Source organism: Centrocercus urophasianus, unplaced genomic scaffold (genome assembly GCF_019232065.1).
Source record: "Centrocercus urophasianus isolate 14NV4802_14NV808 unplaced genomic scaffold, USGS_Curo_1.0 seq_15, whole genome shotgun sequence".
Lineage (NCBI taxonomy): Eukaryota > Metazoa > Chordata > Aves > Galliformes > Phasianidae > Centrocercus > Centrocercus urophasianus.
The window spans coordinates 25,655,015-25,677,901 of NW_024884697.1; the positions used below are offsets into that span (position 1 = coordinate 25,655,015).

A 22,887-nucleotide genomic window follows, 5' to 3' on the forward strand; every position below is an offset into this window, starting at 1 on the left:
CCTCTCCTCTGAAGCAGAGGAAGCTGGGCTTGTTCAGTCTGGAGAAGAGAAGGCTGCAGGAGACCTAATTGCAGCCTTTCAGTACTTAAGAGGGGCTTATAAAAAAAGATGTAAGAATCCAGAAAAACTAACTTGCGTGATTACTATTGGCTTTCACGTTCTTTGTCAGAGTTAGAAAATTTTCTGTTAATACTATTATAATAAAACTTAGACGAGCAACATAGTAACTTAATATGTGTAGTAGTGCAATTAAAATAGCTCTCCTGTGTGGGTAGCTAAGATGACACATCACTGAAGTCAAATAGAGGGTAACTATTGCTTTGACTTGGCGATACTTAGGATTGTTTTCTTTTCTTTGTAGTTCTTTGCTTAAAAAGATTTAGCAGATTGCAGATGATCAGGCAAAAAGCCAAGCAGAAATATGTTTATTTTAGATGAAAGCTAGAAGAACTGGTAGCCAGCATGTTGTATAATAATGTGATTAACATAATTTCTTTTTCTAAATTGAAAACAGTGGTTTATTCTACATAATAGCCAGTAATCAATATTTGTAAGAATCTTGTCTATTTTTAATAAGTGTAGAACACTAAACACTAGACTTTTTATATAACTTTGAGTAAATTAGTAACATTATTTTGTTTAGTTTTTGGTTTTTTTTTTTTTTTTCTAGCACATGAGAAAGAGAGAACCCAGTGATTGCATTAAGGTGCACATTTGTATGATTATGAAAAGGCACTTTTTTTTTCCCCTCAGAGGCAGCGACTGTTAGGAGGTAGTATGATTTCTTGGCTTGATTGGTTCAGGTCCCTCAGGAGAAAATTCTGAGAACTACATTAGGAGAAGGTGTAGAATTCATTTTGTATAATCTTTTGAAATCTGAAGGCTGGCACTTTTATCTATAAACATGATCGTCAATAACTCGCAAGTAAAACTCATTCTACTTCATGTAAGCCAATTTTTCACATTGCCTTCTGTATCATTAAAAAAAAAAAAAATAATTGTTGTTTGCCAATGTGACTGAAAAAAGAGTTACTGAAAGGCAGCAATGTATCAGGCAGCTTGTATGCTATTGAATGGCACCTTTAGTTGTCAGCATAAGCACTTGCTGAGAGTTTTGTAGTGGTAGTAATGAGTGTAGGAAAATAGAGTGATAGGATGTTCTTTTTTACCTGTAGAGTTCACAGTTTTGAGGGGACATATCTTTGGTTTAATATTGATTTAAATGATGTATACTTCAAACCATCAACTGTGACTTGTTTTGAAATGTGTATGTAGTTTCCATTTACTATCACTCATTTTGAAAGCTGTTGACAAATAACATTAATTCTCAGAGTATCTGGTCTAATTCCTGAAGTGTATTTTGACTAAGTGATCTTGTCTGTATGAAGTTTTGGCCTTTTTGACAAATAACCTGACAGATTGAGTTCAAGGTCAGAGCATGAGTTTTAACAATCTTTCAATGCTTGGCTGTTTCCACAGTCTTGCTTGCATGAAAGCCTAATATTTAAAAAGCCTAATATTTAAAAATATTGTACCTCCATGTGTCTAATTATCTTGTTTCATCACAGGAGTGTCAGTCTTTTTTTGTATTCTAATTATGAAATGATTTGAAATCTGAGGTCATTGACCCTCTATGAAAGAGAAAAATATCAAGGTGTTTATATTTCCATTTCAAGAGGATAAAAACAATTTTAGGACTGATCTAATAAAAAAGAATCAATATTCCAGACCTCAGTGTGTATGTTCTGAAAACTTGTTTGTAGTTCTCACAGAAATTCAAATGCACAATCAGAATGTATTAAGTGGTTAGACTGCATATGCATGAAATAACTGAATAGTTATTCATGAAATATGCATGCATGAAATTACTGAATATCTATTGATTTCTCCTTTTCAAGTGTTGCTTTTGCATATTGCCTTGGAACTGATAGGTTAATAAGTTTATTTTTTCAGTGTTTCCTTTCTTCCTTTTTTCTTTTTTTTTTTTTTTTTTTTTAAGTTTGCTTCACAAAGGATACATGGAACATTTTGTTACAAAGGGAATTTTGGTACAGAAAGCAAAACTAACTGGAAATAATAAAAATATTGAAGTTTGCATGTTTGAAGATATCTTAATAATTAAGACTGAAACTTCTTTTGTTTTGTGTAGTGGTTGGCGACCCTGTGCATAGCAGGGTGGTTGAAACTCGATTATCATTATGGTTCTTTTCAACCCAGGCCATTCTATGATTCTATGAATTTATGACATTTATGTTGTTAAAATCAGTCAGTAGGTGTAGAAAGATAAATTTCTCCAGGAGGTCACTTAATTATCCCATCAGTTGGATATTTTCAATTTTTGCTTTGTCACTCGAACAGTGGGAAAGGCAGGTTTTTAGACTGCCTTTGTGAAACACCTTGTTTTATTTGTGAGCATGAATATGAAAAGAATTTCTATGCCTGCGTGTATTTCTGGCTTCATGTTTTGGATTCTGTTCTCTGACTAAGGTGCCTGAAAGGTAGTCATTATTTTGCTGAATATCTACAGACTTAATCCCTCTATTTTGGGTTTCTGTGCCTACAGTTAAAAAAGGCATACATATGTCTGCAGTGGTAATGATGCCAAGTTGGAATGCATGCCTTAGCTGCAGGTCCCACATGGGCTCTACATCCTGCTCATAGAAACAGACGATTCAGTGTAGAGGCACATTGTGCACGGGGAAAAGGAACAAGATTACAGAAAATAAGTGGTTGAAGAATCTGGGCAGTATTGAATTTGTATGTGGAAGAACTGGAAGAAAGTTAATGGCATTTAGAAAAACTTTGTGGGTAGGAGTGTGAAGAGTAGATGCTATTTTTAACATATTTATAAGAGAAGTAGACAATTCTGAGAACAAAATTTAGAAGAAACCAAATTGTTTAATATCATACATGTGTGAATACATTATTGTATTCATGTGTATTCATGTAATGAAAGGTCAGTTTACTTTTTTTCAAGTCCTCACATGTGTCGCACTGAGAATGTAGGAAACGGAGAAACTCATCCTGTGTAACACTGGTCGAGTGGAGAGATTAAAGGTGAAGGAAAAGAGTTTCCATGTGTTTTTTAAAAAGCCTTGTGATGAAGACAGAAAAACCTGAGTTTAATTAGTGTAGAGGAAAAAAAAAAAAGAAAAATAAAAAAGGATGAAGTGGAAATGTGACATTCTTGATATAAAGAACAAACTGGACAAAGTATAGCCAGGAATAAGTGAAATATTATTGGTTCTGCATCAATGCAAGAAGGCTAGGCTGGATCATCTCCCTCTCTTCCAGTCTTAATTTTCTGTTAACTTAGTCTTCCATCCAAAAGAACTGCACCATTGTCTGAGATTAAAATTGATTTTTGACAATAGACACTTATGTCCTTAATGATGGTAGTTCCTTTTGTTAACCTGCAGAGACGGAAAAGGGCACAAGTGCATGCTGTTCACAGGTTGGTAGTTTTCTATTTTTACTCAACATATACAGCAGGCTGAATCTTCATTGTCAGATTTCATGGTTAAAATTATTTTCTCGTAGTAATTCGTTGGATGTTATGCTGCAGCTTTTTGCTTTCAGAAATTATTTTTAAGCTATTATTAAGTCTGTTGTTTAATGCAAATGTGCTTGCCTGGAGTAGTGTAATAAAATGAAGTAAAACCCCAAACATGTAGTCTGTATGGTGACTGCAAATGTACAAAGCTGCTTGACTGCAAATGTTTGCCTGCCTAAATTGTGGAAAACTATGTAAATGGTATACAAACCTAAAGATCAACATATATTAGCCAGGTGTCTGCCACTTAATTGAATTAAAGTGTTCCACGTTGGATGAGAAGAACACGTTTATATCTTAATACCAGTACTTGTTTAAATATTTTAGATGTGTTGATGCATCTTACTCAGCCTGCAGCTCTTGGCACTGTTTGGGGAAACTCTTTTTATGTTTTATTCACTTCATCTTACATTATTTGTAAATCTAAGATCATTAGGGTAGCTGACAGAAAAAGAAGGAAAGTTTTTCATCTTAATTAGTATTTGATGCTTGTGTGTAACTCCTAATGGTACCAAAGCGAGAACTGTGTAAAGAACAAGCTATTAAATGATCATTTTTACTGAGAAATATCTGATTTTTTTTTATTTTTTTTTTCTGTAATTAAGTTCTAAGCGGCATGGGCTTTCCCAGGTCTGCTTCAAGAAAGAAAGCTATCAAAACAAGGTAAATCCATTCTTTCTCTGCATACTTTAAATCTGTGCCTAAGTTACATATGAGAAATGTTTCAAATTCCTTTAACTCAAGATATTTATAATTGTTTGTAAGCAGCAGGAAACAGAAATTCCAAAACACAGCAAGAAATTTTTCTGTGGAAAAATGGCAGTGATCAACAAACAGCAGTGCACCTCCCCCCCAAAATAAACAAAGGAAAAAACCCAAGCACCATGATCAGAAGAGGCACAGTAAGTTAAACACGCAGTAGTTTTTCATCTTAATGTGATGGGAGCAGAATAAGAGAATTCATTTTTTTCCCCTTTTGAAGAGTTATCATTGTGTGGCACTAATAAAGCTTGAGAGTTGCATATAGTATTTATAGCTGTAATTTCATTTCTGATTCCTTTCTTTGTTTCTTAAAATTAGAATAAAATACCTTACTTCCTTCTGAAGTTTTATTTTCCAGCTAGGAGCATATATTCCTTGAAAATAAAAATTTTAAGAAAAATGATACTGACTAACTACACAGCAACAGTTCTGTTGGCTGCTGCTGCTTTTTTTTTCTTTTTTCTTTTTTTACATCTATTATTGCCAAGAGTATTCTGTCTTTTGATCGCAGACTTGAGAGGAGGCAACAGAAAGCAGTATTTATGAGTCCAATAAGCAAAGCAAAACATAAGTTTATTTCTGTCTTTTCATGCTGTTTATCTGATAAGAATCAGCTTCAAGGGTATCTTTTATTGTTCTTATGGACTGGGTATAGATTTGGTTAATAAAAAAAAAAAAATCTAATGTCAAATCACAAACAAGTGGCTAAGCCAACATCAAAATCTGTTTTCCTTGCTTTGACTTCAGAACTGAGCATCTGGCTTTGTGATGTTACTTGTTCAAATTCTCAGGAAAAGTTTCTTGTGCTTTTTTTTCTTACCATGCCTCCATATTACCCAGCCCTCGGGGATGTTCATAGGATCATAGAATGGTTGGGGTTGGAAGGGATGTCAAGGATCATCAACTGCAGGGATTTTGGCAGTATTCTGGTCTAAAACCTAGTTTATATCAGCATGCACCTTTCTGTATTTCAGTATGTTTTTTAGAAGGCTGTTTAATGTTTGCTGATAATGCTGCTGCTCATTCTCTTTTGAAGATCATAAACTATAAATGTGCAGAATAAGCTGTAATATCCAGCAGAATTCTGCAGTATCTCATTAATTGTATTTATTTGTGAACTTTTTAAATACTCAACTAATGTATTTAGCAATTCATTGACTTAGCTTTATTACACTAATGTTCCAGGGCAAACCCATAGTCTCAAGTATTGCCATTGTAGGGGTGCTGTGTCATGATATGAAAAGAGCAAAATAGTTAAAAGTTCTGTGCAAACAGAACTCCTGATCTGAACTTAGGTCTGCTGATAATAAATAACTTCTGGCTGCTTGGTCTTTGTCATTCTGAGGATGGTGAGGTATCTTTACTGTCAGAAATATTCCTTCTTTTGCAATGTAATGTCTAGATTATGTCTTATTTAAGTGTATCTGTCTAAAAAGGAGATTTCTGATAAAATGTAGCCATCTAGACCTCCTTTGTAATTGACAAGACGAGCAGGTTATCTTGTTTTAAAAGACATCAGTTATATCTGGGATGATTTGCAATCTTTTGGTGCTTGTCTGTCCCAGTCAATTGGATGAAGGATCTGGCTGAGTAGCTTAGACAAGCCTATCTTGTAGATAGCTGAAGGTAAGTGTGATGGATTTGACACATACGGCACTTACGTGAGGTACTGCAGACTTAGAGTGAACCACACAGTTAGCTTAAAGGATCATAATTGCACTATGTGTAAGTTCCAGTTAGAAAATAATGAACTCTATTAAAGTCTGAAAATAGGAGCAAGCTGTATGTCGTTAGTTGCATGCAAATTGCACAAAGATAATCACATGTAAATAGACTGGGAATTTCAGCAAATCTCATCAAGATGTGAGAATAACATTAATTTGAAGGGGCTTGTTGATTTCTAATATGTGAAAATACCCAGAAGTGTGAAACATTTGAATTGCTGGTGTGTGGTAAAGGAAAATGAGTGTCTGTCCTGGATTATAGCTTCACATTGAGTAGACATCACTGAAAGGGAGAAGAGAAAAAAAATAAAAAGAAAAATCTTTCAGCCTAGAAAAGGAACAGATTCTACTATGGAAAACACAATGCTGACATATGCATTAAAATATACTGAAGTAGGGCACTATAGTATCTAGTTTTCATTGACTTACTGCATAGCTATTTCATTAAATGTTCCCGTATAGTTGAGGAGTAATTAATAAATGATAGAAATAAATACTTTCTCATGTTCTGAAAAAATGACAGCAGTATCAGTTTCAATTGGCTGCTTTTAGAGTGGTAACTATAAAAAGGCTTGATTGTCTAGGTCAAATGAAGGAATAGCATTACAGTGCAGAATGTTAGAATTAAAGCTGATGAGGAAATGCTGTCAATAGAATCAAAATAATTTTAGGCCCACATTTGGTTGTTGGGAATAAAGAGAAGAATTTTAGAGAAAGCTGGTGATCTCATGAGAACTTGTAGTGATTTTATTTAGTATTGAAGACAAAAACTTACTATGAATGAATCATGGAAGTGTTTGATCTGACAGTAGTGCTTCAAGTATGAACATGATCAAATGTAATTACCTGCGTAAGAATTTAGCCAAGGCACTAGTAAAAATAGCCATCACTTTGCTGGCATTCTTTAACCTCAAAAACATGAAGTCTTTGTTAGCTTTCTTTAGCAGTATAACTAGATGTTATAAGTGGTCAATAAAACACCTCTATGTAGCTCTGCTATGCATTTTCCATTAAGCAAAGACTTTGAGAAAGTATGTTTCTTGTTAAACTGAATTATGTCCCTAAACACATTGATTTTCCCCAGTATCCTCCACTATGTCATCGTGTTTGTCTTCATTCATTCATAAGATGTGACTGAATTTCCAAGATGTGTAGCAAACAGTATGAATATAAACATATGACATTGTTTGGCACATTTCTGGATGTTCTTTTGTGAAAAAACCTGTTCAGTGTTAAACACAAGCATGGGGTGGTAGAGAACTGGTGACAAAAGGGGGGAATCTTTTTTTTATTTTCTCAGTCTCAAAATATGACAGAATACTATTCCAAATTTTTAGGGAAATAATTAGCGAAATTGATAGGCTTCTTCATTTTATGAGTTTTTGTTGGACAAGCGGCATGACCTTACAGAGACTGATGTAGGAGAATATGTGGTGCACAATTTAATCTGTTTTTCAGATAATATGAAGTGCAAACTCATTATGTATGGAAAGGCTGGTTTCCTTTTAGAAGAGCTTTATTCTGATCAGAAAAATGATGTATATAGTTGGTTTGCTCTACATTATTAATTTAGCATTGTGAGCATTGATAATGAACAAAAGAGTTTTCTGCCTGAGAAGTCTCTCTCAGAAGTGCTATGTGGGTGGCTTCTTCTGTGCATGAGTCAAAACACATTGCTGCATTTAGAGCAATAGTAGAAGATTATAGAAGGATTTATATAGCTGAACAGAAAATATACAATGTGGATAGATAAGTAACATTTTGTTTTTCCTGTTAGTTCCATTTAAAATAGCTGACTATCCGTTTGTGATGTACTCTGGTCATTCTTGGAAGTGAATTTCTGACATCCTGTAGAAAATTTTCATCTTTCAGGTATCCCAAACTATTATCATTTTTAAAGTAGATTTTGGGTGTCTTTGGAATTAACTATTTTGTGCAGTCACTAAGGGAAATGTATTACAAGTGTTGGGAATGCATTACAAAGTAAGTGCAAAACTGGACGCACATCCAAAATACATCCATTACATGGTGGTTTTGGTTTATAAAATGAATTGATTCAAACTTTCAGCTTAATGCATATCTAGATTTATTAAGATAGAAGACCTTTCTGTGATATGAAATAATCAATAAAGTGAAATAAGATGTATTCATATACTGTTGAATAATAAACATGAGATTGAGGCTATAGTTTGTTTTCTTTGTGCTATGCTAATTTTCTCTCAGTATCTTAATATAACCCATTTTAAAGAGGCTTAAGTGTAGAATATCTACAAAATTTCCCCTATCAACTTAATTAATAATCTCATAGAAATATGAAGGGTCATTATATTTATCTGTATTAGTTGTATAGATTTCAGTATTTAGCCATATATGTGCAGTGCTACTATTTTGTCAGCCTGTCATGAATCTTAATACTGAGATTACTTAATAAGACTTTTAAAATATCGATACAACATTAATTATCTTCTCAACCTTTGTGAGTCATTGAGTTGATGATAATAGTTGAGAAAAGTTGCTGCATAGCTTTTTAAAAGCAACCAGTAATCCTTACCTGCTAATTTTTAATGCATGTATGTTTAGTATCTTTCATTACAAGACACTCAGTAGTTACTGCTGGGGTGGAATTTTGGTGTAAGCTGATGTCAAATATATTAATTTAATTCTTCGGAATCACTGGACAAAGCTATTTTTTAGATGTTGTAAGTCACTCAAGTGGTATGCATCATCTACAATTAAACATAACATAAAATTTGCAAAAGAGCAAGATAATTACAGAGTGTGTGGGCTTCTACATATTTCCAGTAGGCAGCATAAAGAAAAAAGAGGAAATTAACATTAGGAAGGTGTTTGGAGAAAAGGAAGATCGAAGACGCAAAAGTACATGCATTGATTATTTCTTGTATTTCATCTAATCTCCTTTTGTATTTCAGTTCTGTGAAATTAGCCCTAGAGAACTTGTGAGTTTTCTGGATTTTACCTATCTTTATTTGTGGATAATTTTATCCATTCTTCCATATTGGAATTAAATAGTTTTATTATAATAAAGTAATCACTGACTCTATGGTTATGAAAGTAAAATGTGCCAAGGAATGTCTAGAGCATCACTTACACGCAGTAGAACTTTTTATTATCTGTGTGATTAATTCTGTTGTTCATTATATTTGCTCAGAGTTGAACTAAATATCAGTATGCAAACTAATAGGAAACAGATCATATAGTTCTGTCTTATTTTCTTCAATGGCTGATGTACAAAGTTTTCTTACATATTTAAATTCTAGGTGATTGGGTTACAGGTTTTCAAAAAATCCTTTTTGTTTTATAGTGCACCATCTTTGTCCAGTTGATTTCATGGCATCCAGATCTGAGCTTTGACAAATGAGTTAGGTCAGTACAATCTATTGAAATCACAGGGCAGAGTAATGAGGGAAAGGAGCAGTCAGATGAATTTCTTCTTGGTTTATTTCAAGCTTTTTTTCAAGTATTGCAAGTATTTATATATATTTAAATACAATCCTCACTCCTTTCATCTTGCTTTTCCAGCTAGTTGATATTTTAGTATGTGATATAATAGCTAGGAAAGCCAAGATATATGAGAATGCATTCATTTCTGTAAAAGTTGATCCATTGGTAATTTTGCTGCATTAATTTGGTAACCTTAGACCTTCCCAGAAAATGTGCTTTGTTTTTTGTGCCTTTTCCAGGATGTTATATATTTCTCTAATTCAGTAATTCATATAGTAAAAAAATAAAATAAAATATATATTTTGTATAAATGGATAGAGAGTTTCCTAATTGTTCTTTTTAATCACCCCTCTGTCACCAACTCCATGGAAGATCAAGGACAGAAGCTGATTTTGGTGTTATCTCTGATTATTCCCAATTTAAGTTAAGTTTATAAAGCACGGTGACTTATTTTTCGGTGGCAAGAGAACTAAATGGCTCTTGTTTTAAAGTTTAGGTATTAAATATTCTAGATGAATTCTGCTTTCTTACATCTAGTCATTTATTCATCAGTAGCTGCTCTGTACAAAAGCACAGATGCTGCGTGCTTCTGTCTATTCTGCATTTTTGTCAATAATTCTTTGAATTATATGCTTAAAATGAAATTTAGGTCCACTGATAATGTTCCCTTTAATCTTGATAGTAGCCCACTTTGCTATTCTTTCTCTGTTCTCCCCTTCTGAAAATCTCCATAACTCACTGATAGAAAAAATGTCTTTTGTTCATCTTTTGAGCAAAGATTCCTGTTTGTGTTCTTTTTACTTATTTTCCATTATTTCTGAGTATCAAAATCATGAACTTCAGGCAAATTGCTTCGATTTGCAGAAGTATTCAAGTAGTTGAGTCCCAGTGCAATTGTGCTGACATTTCTGCACTTTTTTCAATGCACTTTTAATAGACAAGAATACATAAAGCTCTTTTTTATAAGTGATATTCTGTTGAGCGAAACTCAAATCCTTTAACATTGTGTTATCTACTGATAAAAGTTTTCTAGGTGATAGTTGAGATTTTTATTTCATGTTTCTCATGTCGAGTTATGTAATACCCAGGAAAATGAATATTCAGGTGTGATGACTGCAGCAGTGCTCACTGTTTCAAAGAAAGAAGGGAATTTGGAATCTGCTTTGCCTTTTTTGGACCTTCTCTTTATATTTGAGGTGTTGATTGTGCCTTGATTCAGAAAAGAAAGTGAATGAATGATGAGCTAAGTTGTCATTGCTTCTGCTATGCTTTTACTCTGCAGTCATTGCAGGTCCAGGCTTAAAGGCAGTATGCCTGTTCTTTTCTCTGTTACAGAATGATCAAAGATGAAGCTAAAATACATTTTCAGCTTATAAGAGGCAACAGCTTTTCAAAACCAGAACATTTAAGATGCCTCAGAATTCTTTGCAGGGGTTTATGTTAATCTGTCATGTAGAAAAGAAGCTGCAGTGGGTATATTTCCAACCTCAGGAGTACAAACAGTCTGTAAGTAGTCTAAGATCAGCAAATGCATCAATGATCTGTGTGAATGGAGTAAAATTTGCATAATGAGTGAGATGTGTACAGTTATTCTTCTGAAATCGATTTTCTAGGAGGAAAAAATGATTAATGAGAGAATTTTAAAGATAACCATGTCCGTGTGAAAAGTATTTCCGCTAAATTTTGTATTTTGGTGTTAATAGCCTTCTGGCCTAGGACAACATTTCCTTTGGGTTGACTGAGAAAAACTTTTGGTCTTCAGTGAAATTCACGAATGTATTCAACTGATTACTGTTACAAATGATGCAATTTATAGTTTTAAGAAGAAAAAAAGTAGTGGGAGTCATCTGTTTTAAATACATTCCCTTACTGTGTAAGATCTGCAAACTGTCAGTCAGACTTAAATATTTGTTTCCTTTGCTGCTTCTGGGTTTTAAAAATGATCCCATTACATTTAAAAAAAAAAGTGAAAAAAATTGTTCTTACAGAATTAGTCAAAATCATGTAGGTGTAGATGAAGCATCTGAATTGTGTTGGATAAATGACCATTAAAGCCTTTAACTCATTGTCACTAATCACATTTCAAATTGAGCAGAGCTTTATTATCTTTGGTTATCAATGTAAGCAGTCATGTTCTTAGGCAGGGATGCCCACGTGCTTACATTTAGACTTTTGAGTCACAGTTTAGAACATGATTTGATGGTTCTGTACAGTTTGCCTCCACTGAGTTTTGTATACGTCCTTCTGTTATTTTTGTATTAGGATTTGCTGTTGAGGACAATGAAATCCAGCAGTATCTGTTATCTGGTGTGAAATGAATAACTTTATGGGAAAGATAGGTGATAACCTTCCAGAAGCACAGAATAAAACAGTATAGTAGGATTGCTGAAATTGAGAATCATAAAAAACTTTCCAGAAGATGAAGTATTTCGTTGTATTTGTATCATTGTGAGAGTCTGAAGAGTTTTAACTCTTTCCCTACCATGTTTAAGCAGAGCAAGTTACCACAATATGAAGTGATTTAGATGGACCTGTGTGCAGTTTATTTCATGTTGTTTATTTTAAACTTCATTTTAATGAAGAAGAGTTTGCAATTTAAAATCAATCTTACTCATAAGAGTACTTATTATTATTTAGAAATGAACATATACTTCCTTTTACTTTAAAGAGTTATTAATGTAAAGTTCACTTAAAAGATTGCAAGCTTAGCTTAGTTTGCCAGAGCAGTAATCTGTTCAATGTGGAATTCTTTTTAAAGTGACCATAGTTCTAAATTCTCCTGTTTTTTCTTTTTTTTTTTCTGTAAGCTTATGGTGCAAAAGTATATATCAGTGTTTCATGTGTGTGGTGTAAGAACTCCTGTTACTTTGAACCTCTTTCATCCTCAAAACAGCATGGATTGTCTGCATATTCTGTTTCACAAGGTCTTGTCAATTAAACCAGACGTTTTGGAAGCAGCTTGTTTCATCTACAGTACTTCTTTTTGTGGATTTTCACATTGATAATAGTACATCATCATTCTCAGAATCTCCATGCAGCAGTTATCTTCTTTCTTGTCTTGTTTTGAAATTGTTTTATGATAGTAGTGGCTGCAAAGAGGAAGAAATACTTCAGTTAAGAGCTCCATTCTGCTATCAGAAAATGTGAGAGGTGAAAGGGAGGTCCCTGATAGAAGAGGGGCTTTGCTCTACTGCTGCTGTTTTAAGCAGGGTAAGAGAGTTGGACTCTTCTCTCTTAAGAACTTATTAGGGTAATTGTGTCAAGTGTCTTCCTCATAAGTTCTTGGAACAGCATCCTTTTATCTGAATGTTAGCACTTGTGCTAGAACATAGTGCAAAATGGAACTGCACGTTGTTGTTACTGTATAATTCTTACTGTACGAAAAAGCATATTCTCTGCTGGCAGTCATCCTAGAGCTTAATGAAAACTAGATTTTGCTCCTTAAAAGTTGGAATTCTGTTGGGAGACTAATGCTTAAACATAAATAACTGCATGTAGGCATTCAAGAAATGAAGCATTTAATGATGAACAGTGGAAAATTTGTTAATGCCGTCAGTAATGTGTAGAAATCACATGAATGCTTACATAGACACTAAATTCAGATTTGTAAACTTGAAACTTGAGTGTCTTAGTCTTCATCTCAAAAACAAACAACAACAGCAACAAATAAACAACAAAAAAGCCCCATGCTAAGTATCTTTATTCTTTTGTTTGTAAGTTATGTACGTATGTAATTAATTTGTTTGAGAGAGGACCCTGAAAATTCTACTCTTATTGGAGTGTTTTAGCTAATTTTAAATATGTATATGTTTTTTTCCAAACTATTTAAATAATTTATTCAATTAAAATCTGTCATATTCACACACTGAACTCCCAATATTTCTGTTTAGAATCAATTTTTATTTCTGTTTTAATCAGCATACATTCTTCTGTAACTCTGGTTTTCGCATACACATCTACAGGAATTTGCACGTGGGACTTTCAGGACCTTTTTGACTTGGTGAGTAAAGCATGGCCAGCCAGCAGGTGGTAAAATAATCATATCATACTTTGCAATAGATCAGTACCTTCCAGAAGTGTAATCTCTGTAGCTCTGTTCTTGTACATACCACTGCAGTTTCCCAGGCAATCAACATGACTGCTTCATAGGCATCACTTATCTCATTACATGTAAATCAAACCAATAAACTGGATAACTAATGATCATTTGGAAAGATTTCTTCTGCTTGGTTTTTGTTTGCTTTTTTTCTTTTTTTTTTTTTTCCTGAGAAAGTTGCAAATCAGATTGATTCCATAGTTCAGGTCTTTGGTAGCTCCACAAATGCTCAATCATGATTGGGGTGGAATATGGAAAGGAAGGTGAAGGGTGGGAGCTGGAGGGTGAAGAGATTAATTTCTTCACATGGTGAGAGCTGAGTGATGTTCGTTTATCCTTGAAATCACAGGACAAGTCTGCCGCATTTCAAATAGCAAGTATGTGTGTCTGTGTGTCTGTGTGTGGGTGTTCAGTACTTGCTGAGAATATGGAGTTTGCTGTGCATATGCTATGTAGTATAAGCTCGTGTGTTTCTGTATAGGCTTTTCCAATACAAGTGGGAAAAGATTTTCATTTTGCAGTGAAATCTTCAGCTTGATGTCTTCCTTTAGCTTTCAAATTTAAGTTGCAGCTCAGCTAAGTACTGGTTACTCATAAATCATATAAGGTAGTTGGTACTCAATTTCTTGCTCAAGATTTGTTGATCCCGGTTACAAAAAGTGCACTAGATTATCTTGCAGAAAATGTTACTCAGCCTTTCTTCCCTATCCATTTAGCTTGGATTCTTCTATATATTCTTCCAGAGATTACATTCTGCAGTTTAGACATGGCTTATGTAAATCAGTAGCTAAAAACTTCCATTGCACTGTGATTTATATTTCCATTAAAGCTCTTGAAAGCTTTTTTTTTCTTTTAAAAACAGCACATTACTGTATTTCTTAACTAGAAACCATTTCCTCTTTGAGCTTCTATGATTGGCAGAGTATTAAAAAAAAATTAAGATAAAGTAAGCTATAAAAATATTCATTTTTCTCCTATTATTAAAATAGAAATGAAAGGTGCACAAACAAAATTCACACAAAATCTTTAAAGCTTTGTGTTAACTATTCATTTTGGGAAGTTGGAGACTCTTATTTGTGATATTTTCAACTTTCCTCTCTCTTTCATGGATTTATTCCAGCTGATTTATTTAATTTGCTGCTTCATCTTCAATTTATAAGAGCAATTTAATCTTTGTAAATGTATGTGTCTCCCACTGAAATGTCAAAGTTTCTGCTCTTAGTATGGATTTTACTTTTGACTTAGTGAATTTAATTTCCTTTTTAGTATCACGTTGCCTTTAGGTTTTGAAAGTTCCCAGGACAGACATAAAAACTGTTGATTTTTTTTTTCAGTCTTTGATGAAAAAAAAATGAAACCACACAGAATTCACTAACAACAGAACCCATGCAACTTCCTTTCATTTTCTTTTGTATCATAACCAATCACTCTGTCTCCAGTCTCCTGGCTGTACGGGCTGGTAACCATCAGTGTAATTTCTGAGTGGGCACAACATATTCTTTGTGAAAGAGAAGTCTTACACGGTTTTTACAATCTGCAGCAGGAACTGCTCAGTTTTATTACGAACATTTCTGCTCTGTGTGTCAACATAGTAGGGAAGCAAAAAGTAAAGTGATTATCTTGCCTGGAAATTTAACGACGGCTGGAAAAAGAAGAGTTGAAAATGTTATCTGGTGAAAAAAAGACATGAGATTGTGTGCTCTGGATACTCAAGAAGGGGCAGTCTCAAGGCGAAAGTGAGACTGTTTTATAAGTTGCCTTGATGGTCACTCCTGATTTAGTGGAATAGTTTCTTAAGGTTCTTTGTCAGGATTCTAAGTTTTATATACAACTACTGTAATTAGTTTATTCATCACAATAGCTCAGGGGTAAGCTAAAAGAAACAACATAATTCATCTTAATAGAAAATTCTTGGAAGTTCTTGATTATGCTAATTGATTTAAATTTTGTAGTGCAAGTATACAAATCAGCCTCTGATACCAAGGAGTTTAGCAGTCTTGCAGATAGAGTTGAAAAACATGCCTTGAAAAAATTGGCTAAAACAGGCTGCTTTTCTTTCTTGTTCTGTTGTTCAGACCAAATCAATTTGCTCTTCTAATGTTAGTTAAATGTTGTTAGATGCTATATGAATTAGCAAGTTTTTAATTCCACTTCATATTATAATAACTATGAAATGATAATTCATGCTGTGCTTCTTTTTTTTTCTGAATAAATGGAACTATTCACTAGACATCCTATAAGCAGATGACTACTTCACAGAAAGTGTCCCAGGTATGCTCAGATAAACAGAGTTAAAATTATTCACAGTGTATTATTCAAAAATAAGTGTTTATACAGATTTTAAACATTTTAGTCATTTTCAGTTTTCTATCAAGCTAGTAGACACTAAGCCTTGGAATGTAGTAATTTTCTAGTGTCTTCTTACTCATATTATTTTAATAAAATGCTATTCTTTGGATGTTCTCTATTTCTGGATATTTTTTTTTTTTCTTGCTAGGCAGGCATTCCTTACATATTCATTGTGTTATTTCTTATTTCAATGGAGAAAAGTTGAAAACAGATCCAATCAGATGTGTATCATATTATCATTCTATACAAAATTCAGTTAGTTAAGACTCCTGTGTAAAAAGCTTCTTCTGACACTGCATAACCATTCACCTTACCCAGGTTTACAGTAGCAGTTGAAAATGAAAGCTCTTCACTGAGATCGCTTTGCTTCCAGTCCTTTTTTAAACTTGTCACAGTTCAACAGCAGAAAGACATAAAAACTTAGAGAATGCAGTATATGAAAATAGAGTTGGGCTTGTTTAGCTTGGGGAAGAGAAAGCTCCAGGGAGACTTCATTGCAGCTCCAGAAGGGAAATTTCAAGCTGGAGAAGGACCAACTTTTTACACAGTCTGATAGTGATAGGACAAGGAGGAATGGCTTTAAATTAAAAGAAGGGAAATTTAGGTCAGATTTTAGGAAGAAATTTTTTGCTCAGAGAGTGGTGAAGCACTGGCACCAGCTGCCCAGAAAAGCTATGGATGCTCCATCCTTGCAGGCATTCATGGCCAGGTTGGATGGGACCCTGGGCAGCCTGAGCTGCTGGGTGGCAGCCCTGCCTATGTTGGGAGTTGGAACTTCATGATCTTTAAGATTCCCTCCAACTTAAGCCATTCTGTGATAAGATAGCTGTCTCTTCCAGTAGCTAAGAAGACAAGTTTTTTTTGCAGTAGATGATGACCATCTTGAGAATTTTGTAGTAGAATAGATTGATGTAGGTTTTCTGTATGATTATTTTAATATTTGTGGTTAATTTAAATTTTCCTCCTGCTGCTGTGTTATTAATTGCTTCTTTCTTAAAAGCTATATGGGGCATCTGCAAAATAAATGCAAGTAGCTGGTAGGAGCCCTAGGTAAACCTCAGAGGGCACAGTCACTGTATTATGTTCTACCTCAGGGTAAGCTTAGTAGGAGGCTCTGCCAAGATAGTCAACTGCTGCAAATTTGGGAGATTAATTTATGCACATGACTGAGTGAGAGCTCCAGGAATGAAGAATTTATTAAGGGTATCTGAGATTCATTAGAAAGAGAACAAGTAATTTTTCATGAAAGGACTGAAAGAGGAGCTATGCTGCCCTGCAAATGCAGAAACAAGAAACATTTTTCTTCAGTAGGAAAGCTGAGTATTGGAACAGGTTGCCCCAAGAGGTTGTGCAGTCCTTAGAAAATCCCTGGAAAAACCTGACCTTTCTGGCTGAGGCTGCTGTGAGCAGATACCTCCTGAGGTCCCTTTTAACCAGTATCACTCTGTGGTTCTAAAATATCTTGAATTTTACTTCTTGGAAGATCACAAGGCAACAGTGCAAATATGAATGTGTATGAAACTGATGTTAAACTATTATTTTTACTGTAATGCCTGTGATATGAGAATGTTTCTGTACGGAGTTTAAATTCAAGTATACTTAGTCCTAATAATTCATTTACCATCTTCCTATGAGAAATACGTATTGGTTTCATGTGCTTAATGAAGTACCAGATCAGAGCAAATGATTTCCAGTTACTAAGTCTAGACAGTGATGGGCTACGTTGTACTGGGGAGGGAAGCCAGGAAAGTGGTGGGAAGTGATCTGAGGACTCTGATGATCAGGAGAAAGATGAGTAGTGCTTGTTGAAACCAACCATACAAGCAAAAAGCCTTGGAAGGAATTTAACAGCAAATAAGTTATCAAGTCAACTTTTAATTGTGTAATTTTTTGATAACTAAGGGACAAAACATTTCTGCCTGCAATACTCACCAGAGGGCCAGGAGATAACTTGGATGCAGAAAAAAAGCCTGTGTTGTTCACAGGGGTAACAGTCATCAGTGTACAGCTCTCAGAACTGCTGCTTTATCTAATTGCTTTGTATGGATATTAATATTCTTCTGCTCTATTTTGGGACTAATCTCTCATTGGAAGTCCTGACTCAGGAAGGTAGGTTATTGGCCTTCATCAGAAAATCATGTGAATCAGAAATATAATGAAAACAAAGAGCAATGTTGAGTTCTACAGATGTTTTCTATACAGTTTTCTATAAATGGCATATGCAAAAAGAATGCTTCTCACCAGCCCAAGACCACCTGTTAGAAGTAATTTCTCATCTCTTTGCTGTGGTCATCCTCATCTGTTTATTAAGATGTTTTCAGTCTTACACATTTAAATAATTTAACCCTTCTTTAAAAAAAAAAAACAAAAAACTTTTCCCATATGATTAAAAATACTCCGTAATGCCCTGTAGTGAAGTAGTGATATTTCCTCTTGCTTTCACATACCACTATGTTTTAATTACGAGTTTAGAACAGTTAGATTTGAATCTGAAGGAAAAAGAACCTATTTCCCTTTGGACAATTGTTGGGACTTTTCTGAATAAACTGAACATTACTCTGTTCTTTTCCCATCAACTGGGGGAAGGCGGGGGGAGAGACGGGATTTGATGTGAATTTTGAATTTTAGTTAAAGAGAAATAAGTAGATAAATGTCCTCATTTTCAGTTTAGTTCCCCTGTGAAATCCTGTGCACTAGCTTACAACTTAATAATACGAATATAATGACATCCTTTACAGAACTCCCACTGTGGGATATTTATGTTATAGCATTCCTCACTACTGAGGACACTGTGAGATTTCTTTGTATTATCTAGATGAATAAATAAATAAATTCAGATTTCAATAGCAGATTTTCTGAACTCAAATCTAATCACAGTACCCTTGGAGAATACAGAGTTGCTCTATACTGGCAGTGATATTGGCACTCAGATGACTCTAGTCAGTCTTGCATGCTGCATTCACATTAATCACACTTGTAAAGGCTTGGATACATGCAGAAAAGTGTTACAGATGTAGTTGGTGAGAGTAATATGTGCAGATATAAAAGACGTTTTTTGACATGACAGAAGGGAAGCTGTCATGTCAACATCTCATTTTGAAATGAAACTAGTGCTACTAATGTACCTGCACATTATTTCACTGAGATATGGTAGTCTAATCACATCTTGCTTTATATTAATAAATCAAATAGAATATACTGAGGAGCTGTGTAACAGCTTTTCCTTTTCAAAGACATAAACTTCCAAAGTGTGAAATGGTGTATAATAGGTTTATGAAACATTTTTGACAAATAGGAAGTAGAGTTGTTCTTAACTCGTACTATATAGCAAAAAAAAAAAAAAAAAAAATTAAATATTGAATGAATCATCTAAAATACTGTTGATGTAACCCTGTGTTAAAGTTAATTCCCTTATATTCTGTTGATACTGAATTCAAGCACCTTAATATTTGGATTTCATAAACCCGTAAGAATTTACAGATTTTGTAAAAGATATTTTTTTGCCTGCAGTTGAAAAAGTGATATTTTTATGATAATAGATGTTGGTTATGCTTTCTGAATCTGTGGCACAGTCTGTATTTGTATATTAGTTTGTCATACCTGTTGATTGCAGTCTAGAATTATATGAAGTGCTTGTTATACTATTTATTTAGTGCCGTGGATTTGAAAACGTTTCCTTATCAATATTAATAACAGTAAGTTCCTGTTCTGGTTCTGCGATTAGATAAAGAAAAACTAAAACTGGCATTCCTGCTGTTGTGGAAAACTCATGAAGCCCTCTGAATAGTCTTGTAAGATATATGTTGTAAACGTAAAAATCACGTCTGGTTGTATCCCTGATGTTGCGTACTGGAAAAAGACTAAGGGGCTGCTTGCACACAGTTTTGAGGTAGGCCAGATGAGACTGTGCCATGTCTTGCAGGTGGCTGAGGTAGGCTGTGAACATCACTCTGAGTTCAGAGATTCAGGTGTTTTTTAGCCGTACACGGTGTGGACCCCATAGTCATCTGAAATCTTAGTTTTCTCTTTCCCGATTCTCTTATGTATATTTAGTTTAACTTTATGACCATGAAATGAATTTCATGTATGATTTTTAAAAGGATTTTTCTCTGGAGAAAATACCTGTTTTAGAAAAGCCAAGGTACTTTATTTTCTCTTTTATGCATCTAACTATTCTCTACAATGTATAGTAGTGAATCATACTTACTGTGTAGTAACTGTTTCTTGATATAGAAAATGTTAAGTAATCATGGGTAATCATGGTCTTTTGCATTATTTTCAGTGTGTATGCTCTCACACAGTCTTTATTTTCCAACAGTATTAAATTTGCTCATTAGAAACCAATGTCCTGTAAATCCCAGGTGACAAATTTAATATTATCTGTAGCATAGGATATATTAAAACATCTGTTTATTGTAGTGCTGTGAACCACAGAATATGCTTTGGATGTCCAGACTTAAAATGATCCTGTGCAGGCTGGGTTGAACTCTAAATGAAATGCAACCTAACTGTAATTGTGGATCTCGTCAGTAAGTTTTTATTTATCTTCGTGTACGTAAATTATTTATTATTACATTTATTACCAGTTGTGCAAGGAAGCTGTTAAATCCTGAGTGATCCTTTACTGATTGTGATCAGCAATTGAAAAATAGAACTGTTTTTCAGTTTTCATTTTCAGATGACAACTGCTACTTTTCTGTCAAGTTAATACTAAATAAAGCCATGAATTGTGACAACTAACATCCTCCCTCATTAGATGAAAATTAGTTGTACAAATTGTTGTGTATACAGAAAAAAAAATGCACAGTAAATAACTGTGTTTTGTTGTTGTTGGTTTTGTTTTGTTTTGTTTTTTTTTTTGCTCTTTTTGACTTTTTGATTTTAGTCAGTGAAAGTATTCCATCTTTCTGAGATCAAGGATGAAATCAGTATGACAGGGCATCGGTGTGAAGAAGCACCACACTTTTACAGATTGAATGATTGAATGGAGTTTTAGGAAAATCACACCTGGCTTTGAAATTCACTGAGGTGAAAATATTGGGATGCTGGGTACATATGGCACTGGGGGGGAAGGATGGTCATTCCCTGTCATACACTTTTGAAGGCAGATCCTTTTCTAACTGTAGTCAGGAATGGATTACCAAGCTAGATGAGATCTTTAATCAGGTTTAGTGGGACAGTTTTTGTTTTTAAATATTTAACAGAGAAATGATGTACATTCATTGTTTGGAGAGTCGTACCATCTTGATTTTGCACAATTGCAAGGGTTTTCTTTTTGTTTCTTTTGGACATGCTGGGCAGCAGTGTATTGAAAGAAATCAGTGTTGCTGCAATTCCGTATTTTGTTTATCTCATTTCTTAAAGCACGTCAAGACATCTGGTTCAATGGGACGTGCTTATTCTGATGGGTGATTCCTGATAGTGGAAACACAAATGAGAAGGGCTCAGGAAATGGCTCTTGTTCACGTCCTGTTTGCGATGTTAGTGTATTGCTGAAATTCTACTTCTGACATTCCTGGAGATAGTATTCACACAGCTTTGTAAAGTGCAGGTGTAACACCACAAAGTATCACTTGATAGGTTGATCTGTAGACTGGTAATGCTACATGGGAGTGACAGGTGAAGCGCAGGTTTTTTTCCTCTAGAATTGTGTGGCATGATAAACCAGAAGATACACAGAGATCTTTGATTTTGATGTCCTATGAAACTTGTAAAGAAATGTTAAAGTTAAATGTATTCTGGTGTCTTATTTTTTCTTGTCTTCGCTGTGATAGAAAATACAGAAGTGTTTGTTTTGTTTTTTGTTTTCTCCCCTCAATTTGAGGCCTTTTTTCTGTCATACTCATTTGAAAGCATTGATGTGTTTGCAGCAGAAACCTCTAGTGGGTTAGAGGTTTCTACTTAGAGGTCAATTAGTGAAAAACGATGTTATCACCCAACAATTCAGCTTTTTTGCCAGGAAAAATGGAGTAAAATGCTTTTCAGGGAAAATCTGAATGAAGGTATGGGTTTCCTTGGAACTGTCACAGCTACAGCTCGGAAGTAAACTCTTGGACTGACTGCACACTGTATTCTTTCTTTGCTCCATCTATCCATCTTTGAAGTTTCAGATTCAAAAATTAAATATAATATAAAATATTATCCTTGCTGTAAGAATTGCTTAGCATTATGGATTTAAAAATGAGTAAGAGATTTGGCTAGAGATATGCTGTGGATATTTTAAGTTAATTTCATTAGTACAGTGGAGTAACATAAAAATACTTGAGAATTTGGAAATTCAACCTGAAGGTTTTGTTTCAAGTTAAATGCTTATATGACATCTGTGACACCATTATCTATAAACCTCTTTGAAAGAAGTACAAACTACATGCTTTTTTAAAAGGTCAGATAGAAAGAGATGGTAAGAAAATAAAGGTGAACATTTGCTGAATGTGGTTTCATAAGGCATTATAGACTAACAGGAGAATTGAGAAAATGCTTTAAAATATAAAAATTGCTTTATTTTTCTATATTGTTTTTCATTTTATCTATGGCATATCTGTACTGTAGGCATATTTATCCTAACACTGATGGCACCTACTGACTGTAGCTCAGGTTGGTGACCATCTAATGGTTTTGGATTTGCAGTTTGTACTCTCTAAGAAGGAGCTAACAGTGACTGCGATCTTTAGATTCTCCATCCTATCCCTCTTCTCTGCGCTATTAGGATGTTCTCGGTATCTTTTGTCTCCTCTCTCGGATGACTCCAACCCTGCTCTTTACTTTTCACCATTATGTTTTCGTAGTTTGAGTCTGTAGCACTTTTAATCCAGAGTATACTCCTTGATTAGGCTATTCTTTCCTTTCTAGTTTGTAAAGCTGTTGGTGGAGATGCTGTTGTCTGTAAGACTTATTAATCCTGTCTTCAATTGTGTTCTTGTTATTGGTGTTTGTTATTTCCT

At 34.3% G+C, this 22,887-nt stretch overlaps 1 protein-coding gene across 4 annotated transcripts in view; it reads left to right on the forward strand.

The window, feature by feature from the left end:
• The window catches only part of IMMP2L (inner mitochondrial membrane peptidase subunit 2), a 446,040-nt gene that overhangs the window by 54,866 nt on the left and 368,287 nt on the right, over window positions 1–22,887 (forward strand). The window contains exon 4 of one of the 4 annotated variants that reach the window (XM_042815420.1): window positions 13,464–13,512. The exons of the other annotated variants lie outside the window; for them this stretch is intronic. Coding sequence (XP_042671354.1) covers window positions 13,464–13,497 — 34 coding nt within the window. The 3' untranslated portion in view covers window positions 13,498–13,512. Of the gene's footprint in view, window positions 1–13,463; window positions 13,513–22,887 lie in introns of those variants that run through there. 4 annotated transcript variants of the gene reach the window in all.